General features: G+C 36.0%; 3 protein-coding genes across 3 annotated transcripts in view; 1 reads left to right on the top strand and 2 right to left on the bottom strand.

The window, feature by feature from the left end:
* LOC107751417 (WD repeat-containing protein 31-like) overlaps positions 1–412 on the bottom strand; it is a 6,136-nt gene extending 5,724 nt beyond the window's left edge. Inside the window, exon 1 of the mRNA XM_016567146.1 lies at positions 179–412. The gene's annotated coding sequence lies outside the window, so the exon portion shown is untranslated. The remainder of the gene's footprint in view (positions 1–178) is intronic.
* Positions 413–3,132: 2,720 nt separating this feature from the next.
* LOC107751419 (solute carrier family 2, facilitated glucose transporter member 11-like) lies at positions 3,133–9,987 on the top strand. Its single transcript, XM_016567147.1, has 9 exons — positions 3,133–3,147; positions 3,616–3,734; positions 3,911–4,059; positions 5,832–6,019; positions 7,474–7,584; positions 8,016–8,117; positions 8,327–8,402; positions 9,184–9,311; positions 9,552–9,987. Exons 1-9 carry the CDS (start codon positions 3,133–3,135, stop codon positions 9,738–9,740), a joined length of 1,077 nt encoding a protein of 358 aa, XP_016422633.1. The 3' UTR covers positions 9,741–9,987.
* A 498-nt stretch (positions 9,988–10,485) lies between these two features.
* Positions 10,486–12,158, bottom strand: LOC107751415 (glutathione S-transferase theta-1-like). The gene is made up of 5 exons (XM_016567142.1): positions 11,956–12,158; positions 11,654–11,741; positions 11,428–11,578; positions 11,118–11,291; positions 10,486–10,962 (listed from the first exon to the last, which is right to left on the bottom strand). The coding sequence occupies exons 1-5, from the start codon at positions 12,077–12,079 to the stop codon at positions 10,789–10,791; spliced, it is 711 nt and encodes a 236-aa protein (XP_016422628.1). The 5' UTR covers positions 12,080–12,158; the 3' UTR covers positions 10,486–10,788.
* Positions 12,159–16,505: the final 4,347 nt, after the last annotated feature.

Genomic DNA, 16,505 nt, shown 5'->3' on the forward strand with positions numbered 1-16,505 from the left:
AGAGAGAGGGTAACGTACCGGTGCAAAATGCATTGCTCTGTTGAACGTAAATCAGCAAGAACTGCACGACAAGCATGCAGCATCGCTTTTAATCCATGCATCTGCTATTAAACTACACGATACACTTCTAGACGCGCATTAAATGCAGTAAAGTTCGCGACACCAAAACAAAACTTACCGTCCCAAGCCTTAAGACGCTTAGCCGGATATCGCTGTCAGTGTGTCAGTGTTATTGTGAAGGGCTCGCATGTGTGCGTGTTATGGCGGAGCTTGTTGAAAGTACGTGAACGAAGGATTTATCGCGCATCGTGATCCGTTTCGGCGGTAAATCTTCCGCGGCTCCTCGAGTTCATCTTCTCCACGAGAGACGCTTTCGCTGTTACCAGGCGCACGGAGGTCACGTGAGCGCACAGGAGGCGGGGCGTCAGGTCACATGGATTTTCTAAACAAAAGGACCACTTGATAAATTTAGCAAAGCAAACAAAAAATAAACAGTAAACGAAACTGAATTAAGCTAAACAAATTAAATTAAATAATATCATTAAAATCCAAATGATTTACATCTGAACAGATATACATCAGTTTATACATAGGTTAATAATAATCGAATAGGAATATCTTAATCTTACATCAAAAATAAGTCAAATAACTTGTCTATTCCATCAATTATTATTTTTTTCTTTAGAAATTAGAAATTAAATAATCAATTTAATTTAATAGAAATTAAAGAATCAAAATTCTTTAAGGCCGTGGAAAATAGTGTAATATTCAAATTAAGCTAAAGAAATTATTCTCTGAATGGGGAAAAATGTGTTTAGGGACAAAATATATGTAAATGTCGTGGTAAAAAGTAATCATGTGCCTTCTATTCAGCAAGAATTAATAACTTAAAAATAAAACCAAAACAAATAATAATAAAAAAACCTCCCATATATGCACGGTGCAATATGTTGTGCATTGTAATTTAAGTTTTTTTAATATAGGCCATTTATGTCCATACTAGTACCAAGTAAAACTGCATTTAACAATGTCTTGACAATTTTACTTTAATCCTTAAAGCAAAGTGGAGTTAAGCATCGAACTAACTCTCTAGATTAATATATTGCAATATATCTTAATTAACCCCCTTAACTAATTTAACTTACTTTAATTAACATAATTGTATAATTTGCTTGTTTGTATAGTTAGTAATACAAATAATTATATTATATTATATTATATTATGATTATTTGTAGTAGTAGTATTTTCCTGTCAATGCTGCTTGAAACTATTGTGGCTAATAATTACGTTTTTTAAAAAAAGTTAATACTAAAATTTTGTTTTCTAGACTCATTTCTCTTTGAAGATCTGCCCTCTTGTGGTCAATGAAGGCATGGCTACTCTCACTCAACAGTTCATATCTAAACTAGGCCAGTGGTTAGGCATTACAGAACATCTGAGTTTGGTGAAGCAACACAAGATTTCCTTCTGTCTCAAGCATTTGAGATAATCATCGATATAGCAGGAGCCTACCGTTCACCATACTTTAGACTTTAAATGTGCATATTTTTTTTTTTTCATAAAATGATGATACTGGTGTGGTCAGAGACTTCCAAACTGGTCGAGTTTCCTATGAATCAGAAAGAGGCTTATGGGCTCTGCAAGTCACTTGACTGAAACAGCAACAATGTGCTCTTTGTGATCAAAGGCCAAACAACACAATGCTTGATATAGTTGAATAAATATTTCTACTCACAAAGAACAGCCAACTAGCATTAAGCATTTCATTAGTCATCATTATAAATAACTGTAAGAGGACAATTCAGCCGTAATCACAACATCTTATATGCACAATTCTGAATTTGTGCCTAAGGTAATTGTAAAGTGGTGGTCAACTGGAGCTTATGATTACACTAATGACTGCACACAGACCTACCGCCCTTCAAAGTTAATCTTTGTAGTGAGACCTAGAAAGCACGATGGAATAACTCAGTTCTTTATCACTCGGAACTTTAAATGTTGCTCTAAATGAATGAACTTAAAATGAATGGCCAAGAAGAGTCTCCGACTTTGAGAAGAAAGGTAAGCTTTCATTTGACTTTTGAATTTACGGTCCACAACAAAGGCTGTCCACAGCATTATCCACAGGGCTGAACATGGAAAAGCAATTGACATGTATGTGTTAAAAGACAAACATTTCTTAAAGACACCCTACAGAGCTTCTCTAAAGGGAATTTCATCCTGAATTAACTCTGAACCCATGCAGTTTTCACTGCTCATGCTATGAACAACAGCACGATTGTATTTCAGCTGGTATATATGTTATGCACCTTATCTAGAGCACTTAGAGCAGTTCTGTCCTAGGATGAGTTCGCATTTCAGAGACAGTCTGAATCCGTGATTAAGAGGCGTTTGGAATATTAAGTAAAAACGTTCAAATATTTTCAACGAGTTTCAAAAATGGGCAAAGACAGTGGAGAGCTTAAGGAATATCAACCTTTACTTAAAGACTTCAAAGAACCAGCTCAACAAATAAAGGTATGATAAAATAAAATAAATTCTTTTTTTTAATGAAATACATTTTTAAAAATACTATTAATTATTATTATTGTTACCAAATTATTTAATTGCTTTTTATTATTTTTTAAAATATATTTAAATTTTTTTTTAATTAAAATATTTATTACTAGTAGGTTATAATGTACTCTTCAGCATAGCAATAATGAACAGTGATGGATAGGACATGAAGTTGACTGTAATATTCTTGAAGTCTTGCATATTACATTATTTTTTGTACTTTATATTTGCATGCATATTACATATTTTCACAACTCTTCACCGTTCTGTTGTTACCCTCCTTTTAATACTCTACTCTTAGATACTCTAAATATTAGCTGTTAACGATGAGCTGAAATCAGAATCACTTTCGAACATGCCTTTTGTACTCTGTTAACTGCAGGTCCCCAGTAAGTCTCTTCTTCTGGCTGTCTGGGCAGCTGGCATCGGTGGAACATTTCAATATGGGTACAATATATCTATCATAAACGCACCTACCAAGGTAAGAACTGTGTGCATTAACGTGATTATTCTCATCACTTAAGCCCGTTTGTGTTTACATCCACAGCAGACTTTATGGAACATGCATTAGTCACATGGAGTTCAGTGCAGCATGCATGATGAGTTATTATTGCAGTAGCTCATCAGACTAAAAGTCACATGAAATTTGTAGTAAATATATCACATGGATTTGGATTTTGGTTCCTTGCACATTTTTGATTTTTGAATGTGACAAAAAGTACTGAATCCAAAAACCACATTTGTGACCCTGGACCACAAAAGCAGTCTTAAGTGTCAATTTTTCGAAATTGAGATTTATACATCATCTGAAAGCTGAATAAATAAGCTTTGTTAGGATCAGGGTAAACAGAACAGAACCAAAATAAATGTAGTGCAGATATCGTTAAAGTTCAATAATGTTATGTACACATTTTAGAATTAGTCTGATTCAGGGTCACATTTGGATTTTTTTTTGTGTGTGTATACAGGCAAGACTAATTTTAACTACTGTAAGAGGTATCACTAATACATTAAAGGGGTCATATGATGCGATTTAAATTTTTCCTTTCTCTTTGGAGTGTGTGCAGCCCCTGTATATTGGTGAGATCGCACCTAGAGCTCTGCGTGGTGCCATGGCGATGGGAACTTCCATTTTCATCACCGGAGGGATCCTCACAGGACAAGTGATTGGCCTCAAGTAAGAAAAAAGGCAGTCATTCTCCATATAAAGAATATGAGGAGGGACAAAACTTGTTCAAGCTCAACACAGTGAAAAGCTTGTAGAATAAAATAGATTCCTCTTATGGCATGTCTGATGACATTCATAAAGATGTCAGTAAAGATGTTAAGACTCATGTTTTGTGTGTGTGTCAGTGAGTTGTTAGGTAAGGAGGAGTACTGGCCCATCCTCTTGTCCACCGTCTGTATTCCAGCCATAATGCAGCTGCTGACTTTTCCCTGGTTCCCCGAGAGCCCTCGCTACCTGCTCATCGACCGCGGAGATGACGACGCCTGCAAAAAGGGTACAGGATGGTTTTATAACTATGTTGCACAATATTGTTAAAAACATTATTTGTTGTAAGGCTAGTGGGATGTGGTTGGATAATACCCATTTTTAAAGGTAATGATAAAACTTAGAGTTTGAATGTCCCGAACCCTATTTGTCTCTCTGCTGTCCTTAAAATTTAATTTAATTTAATTTAATTTAATTTAATTTTTATATTTTATATTATTTTATTTTATTTTATATTTTATATTTTATATTATTTTATATTATTTTATTTTATTTTATTTTATGGAATGGAATGGAATGGCTGAGGTCAGTTAAAATACACTATCCTTCAAACATTTGGGGTTAGCAAGAATTTTGAATTTTCTCATATGTCTCATATGCTCACCCAGGCTCCATTTATTTGATCAAAATTACATTGAAAAATATTATTACAATTTAAAATAACTGTTTTGTACTTGAATATATTTTGAAATATAATGTATTCCCGTGACACAAAGCTGAATTTTCAGCATCATTACTCCAGTCTTCAGTGTCACATGATCCTTTAGAAATTATTCTGATATGCTGATTTGCTGCTCATTTCTTCTTCTTATCAATGTTAAAGACAGTCTTGTAGAAACTGTAATAGGGTTTTCCCCCCAGGATTTCTTGAATAGAAGAGTGAATATAAAGCTAAAAAACAGCATTAATGTCTTACTACAATCTATGTTAAAAATGCCTATATTTAATATTTCGTGAAACATGAAAACGAAAACATGAAAAAGAACATCATATATGAGATGCAATCTTTTGTAACACTATAAATGTCTTTCCTGTCACTTGATTCATTTAATGCATCCTTGCCGAGTAAAAAATATAAATTTATTTTAAAGAAAATCTTACTAAATAAGTACACAAACTAAATCGAGTTGGAAACATACAAATGTATGCATTAAGGCTATTTTAAATGGTTCCTATTATGCTTTTTCACTTTTTCAACTTTAGTTAGTCTGTAATGTTGCTGTTTGAGCATAAAAAAGATCTGCAAAGTTACAAAGCTCAAAGTCCTCTTCAAAAGTAGATATTTTATTTAACAGAAATCACTTTTCAAAAACTACAACGAACGACTCGTTTGGACTACAACGCATATTTTCCAGGATTTATGATATCACAAATACCGACGAATGGGAAACCTAGTATGAGAGCCTGTTCTAGTACACCCCCAAAACAAAATCAAGACTTTGTAAAAGAGCATAATAGGACCCCTTTAATTTTACTGTTAAAGTTATGTGATGAATTTAATAGTCTACGGAAAACAGCAGATTCAAATATCAGCTGTCCATGTGAAATTTCTGCACAGTTTCTACAAACTTTTCCAATATGCTTCATGTGATAATTCAGAAATTGAACAAAAAATGGTATATTTTAATAAGTAAATCGATGAAGATAAAATAATTAATCAACAACCCAGGTAAACAAACCTCCATGAAAATTACAAAAAAAAAATCATTGTTTCCTGCTTGTTTTTCTGGCAAGTATAAGGTCACGAGTCACATTTAAACTCGTGATTCCACTGAAAGAAAGATGGTGTTGTCATCTCAGCTGCATATAACCACAAAATCAGAATGTTTAAAGACTGAAGCGTAAAATCTCATTGAAATGATCACACTTGAATGGATGTCATAATGTGAGCACCCTGTAGGGAACTAAATCCAACCCGTTGAGCCGTAACCAACTACAGAAGCGAGGAGAAGAGAATCTCGTGAGTAAAGGAATGTTATGCCCTTTGCCACTTTCTTTCAGCTCTAATGTGGTTCCATGGCCCGGATAAGTACCACGGAGAAAAGGAGGACATAGAGAGAGAGAGAGTCAGCGCGGTTGGTATTAAACCCAAAAAGCCATGGGAGCTTTTTACGGACACTAGTCTTCGCTGGCAGCTCTTGACCCTCGTCGTGATCCACACGTCCCAGCAACTCAACGGCATTAATGCGGTGTGTATCTCACCCAGACAGCAGGAAACAACAACATCACATCAGTGGCTTGGATTATCCTTGACTGCTGATGTGTGCACTATTAAAACAAAAAAAACACCCCCTCCCTTCAAAATGGCATGTGATCGGCCTGCTGTGGTTTAAACCCTGATCTTTTCTCAGAGAAAATGATTATTAAAGAAAAAAGAAAAAACATGAAATCGTTCAGATTTTAACTTTGTGGCTGTGACATTAACTTGAGCTCCTATAATGGGCATGAAAGTGATTTTGCACACATGCTGAAAAGCTTTTATGGAGTGTCATGTGAGATAACATTGTAGAACTGCAAAGCCAATGGTGAATCACCTTTAGTCCTAACAAACAGATAATGAATGTCATTGCATTAAATAAAACATCAAACCATTGGATAGGCCAAACGTACATTTCTGAAAATTGTTTGTTATAATTTGTTGCTTAAATTAGATTTAAACTTTAGTTTATATCAAAGCGCTTTTACACCATCGTCAAAGTTTAATTCTCACACAGTATGATTAAACTGTTCCCAACTTGGCTGATATACATAATATTTAAATATATTACGCATATTTTCTTCGTAGATAGTCTGGGAACGTTTAACTTTCTATTCGATGTAACTTTATCCTCCATAGTGTTCACTACAAGGTTTACCAGTGTCAACTACGTCGCCCATTCTTGCGTCACCAAGGTTACGTACGTACGTTCTAGGTTCTAAACTGTAACTGTACCGTAAAATGTAGTGATTTAAGGGTATTCGTGCAAATTTTTTTTTTTGCCGAAGATATTACACCGAAATGTTGCTAATGTGACCGCACCTAAGAAAAAGTTTTAAAACGTCGTGTTTGCAATTCTTTTTGCTAAAAAGTGACTACTTCTGAAAACTCGTCATTATTTCCAGTTCATGTTGTCCGCACCCTTTTTATTTTTTGTTACTGTTATTTGTTAGCCTACTATCTATAGGCAGTAGCTATTGAAAGAAAGAAAGAAAGAAAGAAAGAAAGAAATGTATATATATTTATTTATTAAAATTTTTGGTTTGACATGGTACCCTACAGTTTTGCAAAGAGAACCATTCGGCCTAATGATGGTCTTTGTGTTAAGTTTTATTGACACTGTGCAAATGTTACACAAATTTCTGATCTAATGTACACCAATGCCAATATATGAAGAGTTCATTTGCAAAAACAGATAACTCAGTTTTTAACCATTTTCAAAAATCACGTTTTTTTCATTATGCATTCCAATTAATCTCAATCAAACTGCAGTTGGGTTATTTTGATTAGGTAAAAAATAACTAAAAAACACAGCTAACTAACACAATAAAACACAATAAAAACACGATAACATAACAAAAAAACATGATTTTTGAAAATTACAAAAATCGGAGTTATCTGTTTTTGCAAATAAACTCTTCATATGTATGTCTCTTCCCCACTTAGATTTATTTCTATGCAGACTACGTGTTCACCCAGGCTGGGATTCCAGCTGCCAAGATTCCGTACGCTACAGTGGGAACTGGAGCTTGTGAGTGCATCACCGCACTGACATGTGTAAGTCTGGAATTTGTCATTATACCTGCACAAATTCGTTTTTCTCAGAATGCATGACACAGAGCATAGAAATAAAGCAAATATTATAACGTAGGTTAATACTATAATTGGTAAGCTATGGATTATGGGCAGATTTGGCATAAAGTTGTTATGCCAATGCCTGTTGATGATAAAGAATCATGTCCCACTTGGCTAAATCACATAAAATGAGCTAAATCACACCTAAACCCAGTTTTTGAAAGGTCAAAAAGTGACATTATTCAGCTTCAGTCAGTTCAGTGCTGCTGCAGATTCAGTCCTGTAACCGCGTAACGTTCATTAATTATGAAGCAAGTTCAGTTCAGCTGTAGGCAGCTCTACAGAAGACAGTAATGTCATTATTCAGCCTGAGTCAGTTCACAGTTGATTCAAACTGATGTTGTGTGTTCCAGGGTCTTCTGATTGAATCTCTGGGAAGAAGAGCTCTGATTATAGGTGGATACTCTCTCATGAGCGTGTGCTGTGTCTGTTTCACCATCGCCCTCACTTTTCAGGTCTAGTGACCTAATACCTGCTGTTTTATTTCCCCCGCAATATTCATTTTGTGCACTGTGCCAATATTCTATTATCATATGTCGCTGTATAAACTAGAATCATACTTATATGGTTATGTTGAAACATGGCCTACAGTTTGTGATCTTCATTTTCAAACATTTGAATGTATGCAGATTTAATGATGTTTGTTTGGTGTTTCTCCTCACAGGAGTCCAGCCCTTGGGTTCCCTACCTTAGTATGATTTGTGTTTTTGCCTTCATTCTCAGTTTTGGCCTTGGACCAGGTGAATGAATGAGTAAAAAAAAAAGAAAGAAAGCAAAGGAAGATTACAGTGCATGAATGTTTTACCATTAAAGGAATAGATCACTCAAAAATGACAATTGGTTGAAAATGTGCTCACCCTCAGGCCAGCCAAGATGAGTTTGTTTCTTCATTGGAACAGATGTGGAGAATTTTAGCATTACATCAGTTGCTCACCAGTGGATGCTCTGCAGTGAATGGGTGCCGTCAGAATGAGAGTACAAACAGCTGATAAAAAAAACTATAATCCACACCACTCCAGTCCATCAATTAACATCTTGTGAAGCAAAAAGCTGCACATTTGTAAGAAACAAACCCATCATTAAGAAGTTTTTAACTTCAAAATGTAATAAAAGTCTGTATCCATAATACTGCTTTTTTCCAGTGAAAACGTCACATGAATCAGGAGAGAAATATGCACAGATCAAGCAGTTTAATCAATTAAAATGCCTTAATGATAGAGTTGTTTCTTAAAAAACAAGCAGTTGTGGATTACTTGTAGGTTTTTATCAGCTGTTTGGACTCTCATTCTGACGGCACCCATTCACTGTAGATGGTACACTGGTGAGCAAGTGATGTAATGCTAAATTTCTCCAAATCTGTTCTGATGAAGAAACACATTTTTGGATGCCCTGAGGGTGAGTACATTTTCATCTTTGGGTGAACTATTCCTTTGATAAAAACTCATCTCTATCCACACTATTGTTATATTGGTACACACTGGTATAGTTTGATCAGTAATATCAATGTGCTTTGTGCTGTAGGTGGTGTGACAAACATTTTAACAACAGAGCTGTTCACCCAAACCGATCGGCCTGCTGCGTACATGATCGGTGGATCTATCAACTGGATCGCTTTCTTCTTCATTGGCATGATCTTTCCATTTATTGTGGTATATATGAGCACCTTCTTTCCCTTTTATTGAGATATGCATGGTTACTCAGTTTTTATTATTTAGAATTTCACAAAGCAGTTGTATTTCTACAAGATGGACCTTATTTACCGTGCAGATTCTGTAAAAAACAATCCAATGATGATATTTGTTAATTACTTTTTGATGAGAGTTATTAAAAACAAAGTGGAATTTCAATGTTTTGTTTTTAACTAACTTCTCTTTCTCAATTTCTCTCAGAATGGACTAAAGCAGTACTGCTTCCTTGTTTTCCTTGTTGTCTGTTGCTTGGTGGCCACTTACATCTTCTTTGTGGTCCCTGAGACCAAGAACAAGACCTTTCTAGAGATTCAGAGTGAGTTTCACTCTAGAAAGAAGCTCATTGCTGCTAATGGTACCGAGGGCCCTCTACTGTCCACACCGATGTAAAACAAATGATACATTTACAAAGCACAGTATTTTAAAGGGCTTTATTATGTCTGTGTACTTATGTATGAATGTGCTAAAAATACCTGGAAATGTAAATCCAGAAAATATCTATAGAAATGTCTCATTTGCAACACAGACACTGCACTACATCATGTGCCTTCAAAATGAATACCGCCTTTTACATCAAGGAAAGTCACATGATGGTAGGGACTTTCAATAGCCTAGTATTACATCTTGTATGTGTTTTATACAAATGAATATGGTTAAAACTACTATGCAAAAATATTACAAAGTAGCCCACTATTTTGAATCAGTGTACTAGGCTACTTGTATCTGTAATTACTTTTTATCTTTAATTCTGTAAAATGGATCCATATTATAATCTTAAGCAAGAAACATCTCATGAAATCATAGAATTAATCATACTTGAATTTATTTTAATGTGAGCAACAGTTTTGGCAATAAACGAAATGTTTGCAAAACACAATTGTTTGTATCTTTCACACACAGTCAGATATTTTTTATTCTTAACATTCTCAAAGTTTGCAGATACTACAAGCACTAATCCACTGCGTCAATCAAGCTTGAATTCACTTCATTTTAAAGTCAACAAACATTTTTTTTCAGTGTATAATGGTAGTTTTTCCACAGTTCTTTTCACAGCATCTTTTATTCTTAACATCCTTAACATATTTTAAAGGTTTTCTATAAAAAAATAAAATATATATATATATCAAACAAGTCTATTTATCCTGAATGTCTTAACATTGTACCACTTTTCTTTATATATGGTTGTACAGTTTTGTGTCATTAATAATTACATTTATATTTACTGCTTTTGAAAATGTATGACATAAATAATTGTAAGCCATTAGATTAATTCCTAAAAAAAATGGCTTAGTATGTTGCACATACATTGTATTAGAAATTGCACAACCACAAGTTAATACATTGAGTAAACTGAGCAAACTGCATTGGTCAGACAGATACATCATTGATCCCATAAAGTAAACTGCAGAAACGCTGCGACTAGTTGTGAAACATATCTTTACAGAGTGGCTTGATTTGAACAGGGAGACAGTTTAGCTGTGAACTTCTCTCTTATTTGATAGACAACAGAGTGAGCTTCATCAAAGGAATCCGAGAGCGCTGACTGGACTCGACTCCTCCAGCTCAGCAGTTTGGGTCTGTCCTTCAGAATGTCCCTCCCGCTGCACAGAGGCTGAAAGAGACAAGAGAATGTATTTTAAAGCTCTTCAGCCCTATAGCTTAGATGTCACCAAACATCTCAAGACAGGTGAAGTAAGACAGGTAGGACTTCTTTATAACTGGTCTGTGTGAACATTCACAGTACGTTTAGCAGCTCTAAGCTCTCACCTGCATGAGCTCACAAACTGCTAAAAGGTCAGCCAATGAGATGTCGTCACCGCACAGGAAGGCCTGGTTCTTCAGAAACACGTTTTCCAGCTTGTCCAGTGTGCCATCCAGGTCTGCCAGCACCGTTTTAAGTTTCTCTGAATTTGCCGGTTGTCTCATGCGTGGCAGTAAAACCTGTACAGGAATACAAAACCTGTGAATTCTGCCAAAATCAGGGTCAAAAACAGGTAAACGTGGTTTAAAACGGTTATAGATGAAGAACAACGTCGCTGCTTGAAATGTCATGTCAACTAACCACGTCAAACCCTGCCTCGTGCAGGAAGATGGAGGAAATGTGTGTGCGCATGTTGGCATGATTCCACGCTGTGTACTCATCCACTCGGGCTCTCTTCTCTGGCAGTTTGGGGTACCAGTGATCAGGGACATTATAGGCTGTCGCCAGATACTTCAATATGGCGTCACTGTGACACAAAACCAAAGCTTAGAAGAATATCACACATTTGATCTGTTTTTTTAGCTACACTCTCTCTTCTTACCTCTCAGTGAGAACAAATCCGTTGTCCTCTAACACTGGCAGTTTTTGCATGGGGTTGAGTTTGGCGAACTCAGGTGTTTTCTGCTGCGCTAGAGATTCAAGTTCAAGAGCATTAAAGTTGTGAAGTTCAACAAATGAAATGAAGTTTGAATTCATAAAGAGTTCTGACAACAAATATTAACACATTACATTCAGAATAACTTTTATATAGGTCTGGATTAAAATCATCTGGACTTTACAAATGCATTCAAAACGGCTCTCACAGCCTCCACTGAACAACACACGCACAACAATGTTGCTCACCTTTTCGTATGGCAATGTTTTCCATCGTGTGGGGTATTTTGTTGTCTTTGAGGAATATTAGTACAGCCCTGCAGGCCTGAGACACGAGATCTAAATAAGCTTTCACTGCCTGCCTGCCAGCCATAGTCAAATTAAAGTGTGAGTCCTGTAGAAACAAGAAGTATTCCTGTTTGGGATGCCTCAGTCGATTCACCCCTTTAATAGGGGACGGGCCGGGGTGTGGTTGTGATGTGACTTCGGGTTTGATACAGGACCAGGACATCCCATTTGTTACATGCTTAAAATTGACCAAATCACAGGACGTCCCAGACGTCTTCAAATCACGGAGTACATGGAGGAAAGCCATGAGAACACAGGGAGAACAAACTAATTCACATAAAGGCCTCCTGGCTCAGTTGGGATGGGGTAACCCACTGATCCAATGTGCCAGAAACAGATCTGATAACAGAAACATCAATATGGAAAAAGCTGCGAGTATGTACAGTGTGTGAAATGATTTAAGGTAGGTGTGTGTGTGTGTGTGTGTGTGTATGTATGTGGGGAGTTTACTTAGGGTTTGACACAGGACCACAGTGTCCCATGAAGGACATTGTCTACAATTCCACCAAATTACAGGATGTCCCAGCTAGTATGACACAGTTGCCCTGCATACCATGTGTCTTTGAGAGAGAGAGAGATGAATGGGACACCATGACTGAAGCTGACTATGATATAATGTAGGATTATTAAAAAAAACAGAAAAGCTAAACTGACTCCTGGGAGTGAATTTTGAGGGGGGAACAGTTCAAATTTATTATGTTTTTAGAGGAATGAAGAAGATTTCTATATTTTATCCACTCAATACCCTGCTAAAGCTGTGCCAGTTCCACATAAATGTAGCAGGATCTTTTGTATCTGTATTTGTGCAATATTGACTTTCATATCCGGAATACATGTAGCAAATGAGAAAACAGCACGTCAGACCAAGAAGTTACTTCAGAAAAGTTAACTTAGTCTAGATACAACAAATTTGTTTTTGCCAAAAATCAGTACAAAACCGTTACTGTAACTGAACCGACTTCTCACAAATTCATATCTTTTGCTCTTAATACACTCAATGAATTCACAAATATAATGCATACAATTAAATAATGTGCCATTTCTTTTATAAATAAATACATTCTTAAATGTAGCTGTTTGTATTGATATTTTTGCGCAAGAATATCTGTAATCAAGTCTTGATTGACATGTGCAATAAGCTCTTCATCATATGTTGGGTTGCATGACTGACAGTAAAAACCATGTTTATTTATTTTTTTAGAAAATCTTACAATGTCTATTCATTCCAAATGTCATAACACTGTACCACTTTTCTGCACTACAGCTTTACAGTCTTTTTTACATTTTCTGCTCCCCTTGAGAATTTATAACCCTATGCACAAAAACATTACATTTATTCATTTAGAAAACCTTGCGTACATATTTCAAAAAGCAAAAATTACATCAACAAACAAACAAACAATACATAAATAAAAATGCAAAGGCTACTTAAACCCCCGGTTTCAAATACAAGGCTTAAGCCTAGTCCCAGAATAAAATGCAAGTCTGAGCGGTTTCAGCTGAAAGAAACTTGCACTGACTGATCTTAAAATATATCAGTGCCTTTGTTTTGTCTCAAGATGCACATGTTTATGTTTATAGAAATTACATAGATGTCCTAATTGAACTAATCCTGGCTAAGTCTAAAGCCTGTCTGCGAAACCAGGCCAACATGTTTCAGTTTAAACCACATATTAATCAAACATGACACTGCATATATCGGCCAGATGCGTCATTGACCCCTTAAGGTAAACTACATAAACATTTTGTCATGTTAATTGAGAATAGCTGTTACAGAGTGTCTTGATTTGAACAGGGAGATAGTTTAGCTGTGAACTTCTCTCTTATTTGATAGACAACAGAGTGAGCTTCAGGAGTCCGAAAGCGCTGACTGGACGCGACTCCTCCAGCTCAGCAGTTTGGGTCCCTCCCGACGCACATGGGCTGAAAAATCAAATGAAATGTCTTAACGTGTTATTTTCTCACACATTTCCGAATGGATAGTCTGAAATAAATTCAAATAATTAGCTCGCCGTTCCATCGCTGTCTTATTGTAGGGACTATCCATTCGGAAATGTGTGAAAAAATAATGCGCACTTTAGTGAGCCTATTTCGCCAACTACAACAAATTCTGAGATACTACTACTTTCAGACGAATCCAGTCGGAGTTATATTAAAAATTGTCTTTGATCTTTCAAGCTGTTTAATGGCACTCAGCGGGTGTTGCAGTGCATCAGTCCAAAAGAAGTTAAATAAAAAGAGTCAAATGTCAAAAGTTTTGGTGTTAATGACAAAAAGTACTCAATGTATCATTTACCTTAAAGGGGTCATCGGATGCGAAATGCACTTTTACATGTTGTTTGAACATAAATGTGTGTTGGCAGTGTGTGTACACAACCACCCTATAAAGATCCACCCAGTGTTTTTTTTTTATCTCGTTAAATCATGTCCCCTTTCTCATATCAAGCCATTCTCAGATGCCTGTCTGTGTGACGTCACACAGACCCAGGCCCCGCCCACGATTGTTGATTGACACTGGCGTTTTACCTTAGACCCGCCCTGAGTGAGCTGTCATCAGTCCGCCATTGTTGCACTGTTTATAATACTAATCGCAATTATAATGAAATCAATTTCATACGAGGTATTAGAGAAGCTCATTTGCGCATGATTGCATTTTGGCGTCTTTGTTTTCATAGCAACGGAGTCTCCAGAACGAGCGCAGCATGCACTAAACCTGCGCAGTTTTAAAACATCTGGAGCTCACATCTGCCCTTTGAACACAAGGCTCTCCAGATGTAGGGATGAATGGGAAAGTTATCAATGGGTCTGTCCAGTATTGATGAACGCGCAGTTTGCAGATAAGTTGCTCATGGTGAACTGTCTGACTTAAAGCACTGTTTATAATACTAATAGCAATTATAATGAAATCAATTTCATACGAGGTATTAGAGAAGCTCATTTGCGCATGATTGCATTTTGGCGTCTTTGTTTTCATAGCAACGGAGTCTCCAGAACGAGCGCAGCATGCACTAAACCTGCGCAGTTTTAAAACATCTGGAGCTCACATCTGCCCTTTGAACACAAGGCTCTCCAGATGTAGGGATGAATGGGAAAGTTATCAATGGGTCTGTCCAGTATTGATGAACGCGCAGTTTGCAGATAAGTTGCTCATGGTGAACTGTCTGACTTAAAGGGATAGTTCACCAAATCACCAAAAAAAATTAAAATTTTGTCATCGTTTACAAACCCACAAGTTGTTCCAAACCTTAATAATTTCTTTCTTTTGTTGAACATAAAAAAAGATACTTTGAAGAATGTGGGTAACCAAAGATTTTCTGGTCCTCAATGACTCTGATAGTATATATATATTTTTTAAGTTACTGAGGACCAGGCAGCAGCTGTTTAGTTACCCACATTCTTCAAAGTATCTTCTTTCGTGTTCAACAGAAGAAAGAACTTTATGCAGGTTTAGAACAACCTGGGTAAATTATGACAGAATTTTCATATTTTTAAAGTGACAGACACATCTGTGCTTCAAGGTATAAGCCTTTTTTAAAATTAAAATATGGATAGTCTGTTAATATAAAATTCCATACATTATCAGAGCTTGGTAGACATAATTATTATATTTTTAAACATTATTAGACAGATGAATTAATAGATTATAATTAATGTTAGACCCTATTTATTAATTTATCATTTATATTAGTCATAAATATATACATAATAAATTATCAAAAATGTCATATACAATTTGGCATTTTAAAAAGTAAAAAAAAAAAGCTACATTATTTAGATAAAAATGGGACAAATAAATGTAGCCCTAATTTAAGCAAATTAATAAGAAAAAATAAATAATAAAAATTCATCCCAAACGAGGCGTTTTAGGAGGGTGTGGACGAGTCTTAACTTTTATAAAGAATATCTCTTTGGATTTGAGACTTTAGTCTTTGCAACTTTACAGATCTTCTTTATGCACCAAGAGCTTGTAACACTCCAGAGAAAGGAAAAATTGAAATCACATCATATGACACCTTTAACGTGAAAAACGTTTAGTTTTTCTTGAAAACCAATATTCTTAATTTGGTTATCTACTGCTAAGATAACGCACCATAATCAGGGTTCTTACACCTTTTCCAAAGTCAGATCCTGACTCTCGGTGGTCATTAAAAATCCCAGGATGTCTTTCGAAAAGAGTAGAGGTGTGACCTCGGCATCCTGGCCAAATTTGCCCATTGGCCTCTGATCATCATGGCCTCCTAACAATCCCCATATCTACTGATTAGCTTCATCATTCTGTCTCCTTTCCACCAATAAGCTGGTGTGTGGTGGGCGTTCTGGCACACTATGGCTGCCGTCGCATTATCCAGGTGGATGCTGCACACTGCTGGTGGATGAGGAAATACCCCCTGACAATGTAAAGCGCTTTGAGCGCCTAGAAAAGCGCTATATAAATGTAATGAATTATTATT

The sequence above is a fragment of the Sinocyclocheilus rhinocerous genome, unplaced genomic scaffold (genome assembly GCF_001515625.1).
Source record: "Sinocyclocheilus rhinocerous isolate Xijiao unplaced genomic scaffold, SAMN03320098_v1.1 scaffold2738, whole genome shotgun sequence".
In the NCBI taxonomy this organism is placed as follows: Eukaryota; Metazoa; Chordata; class Actinopteri; order Cypriniformes; family Cyprinidae; genus Sinocyclocheilus; species Sinocyclocheilus rhinocerous.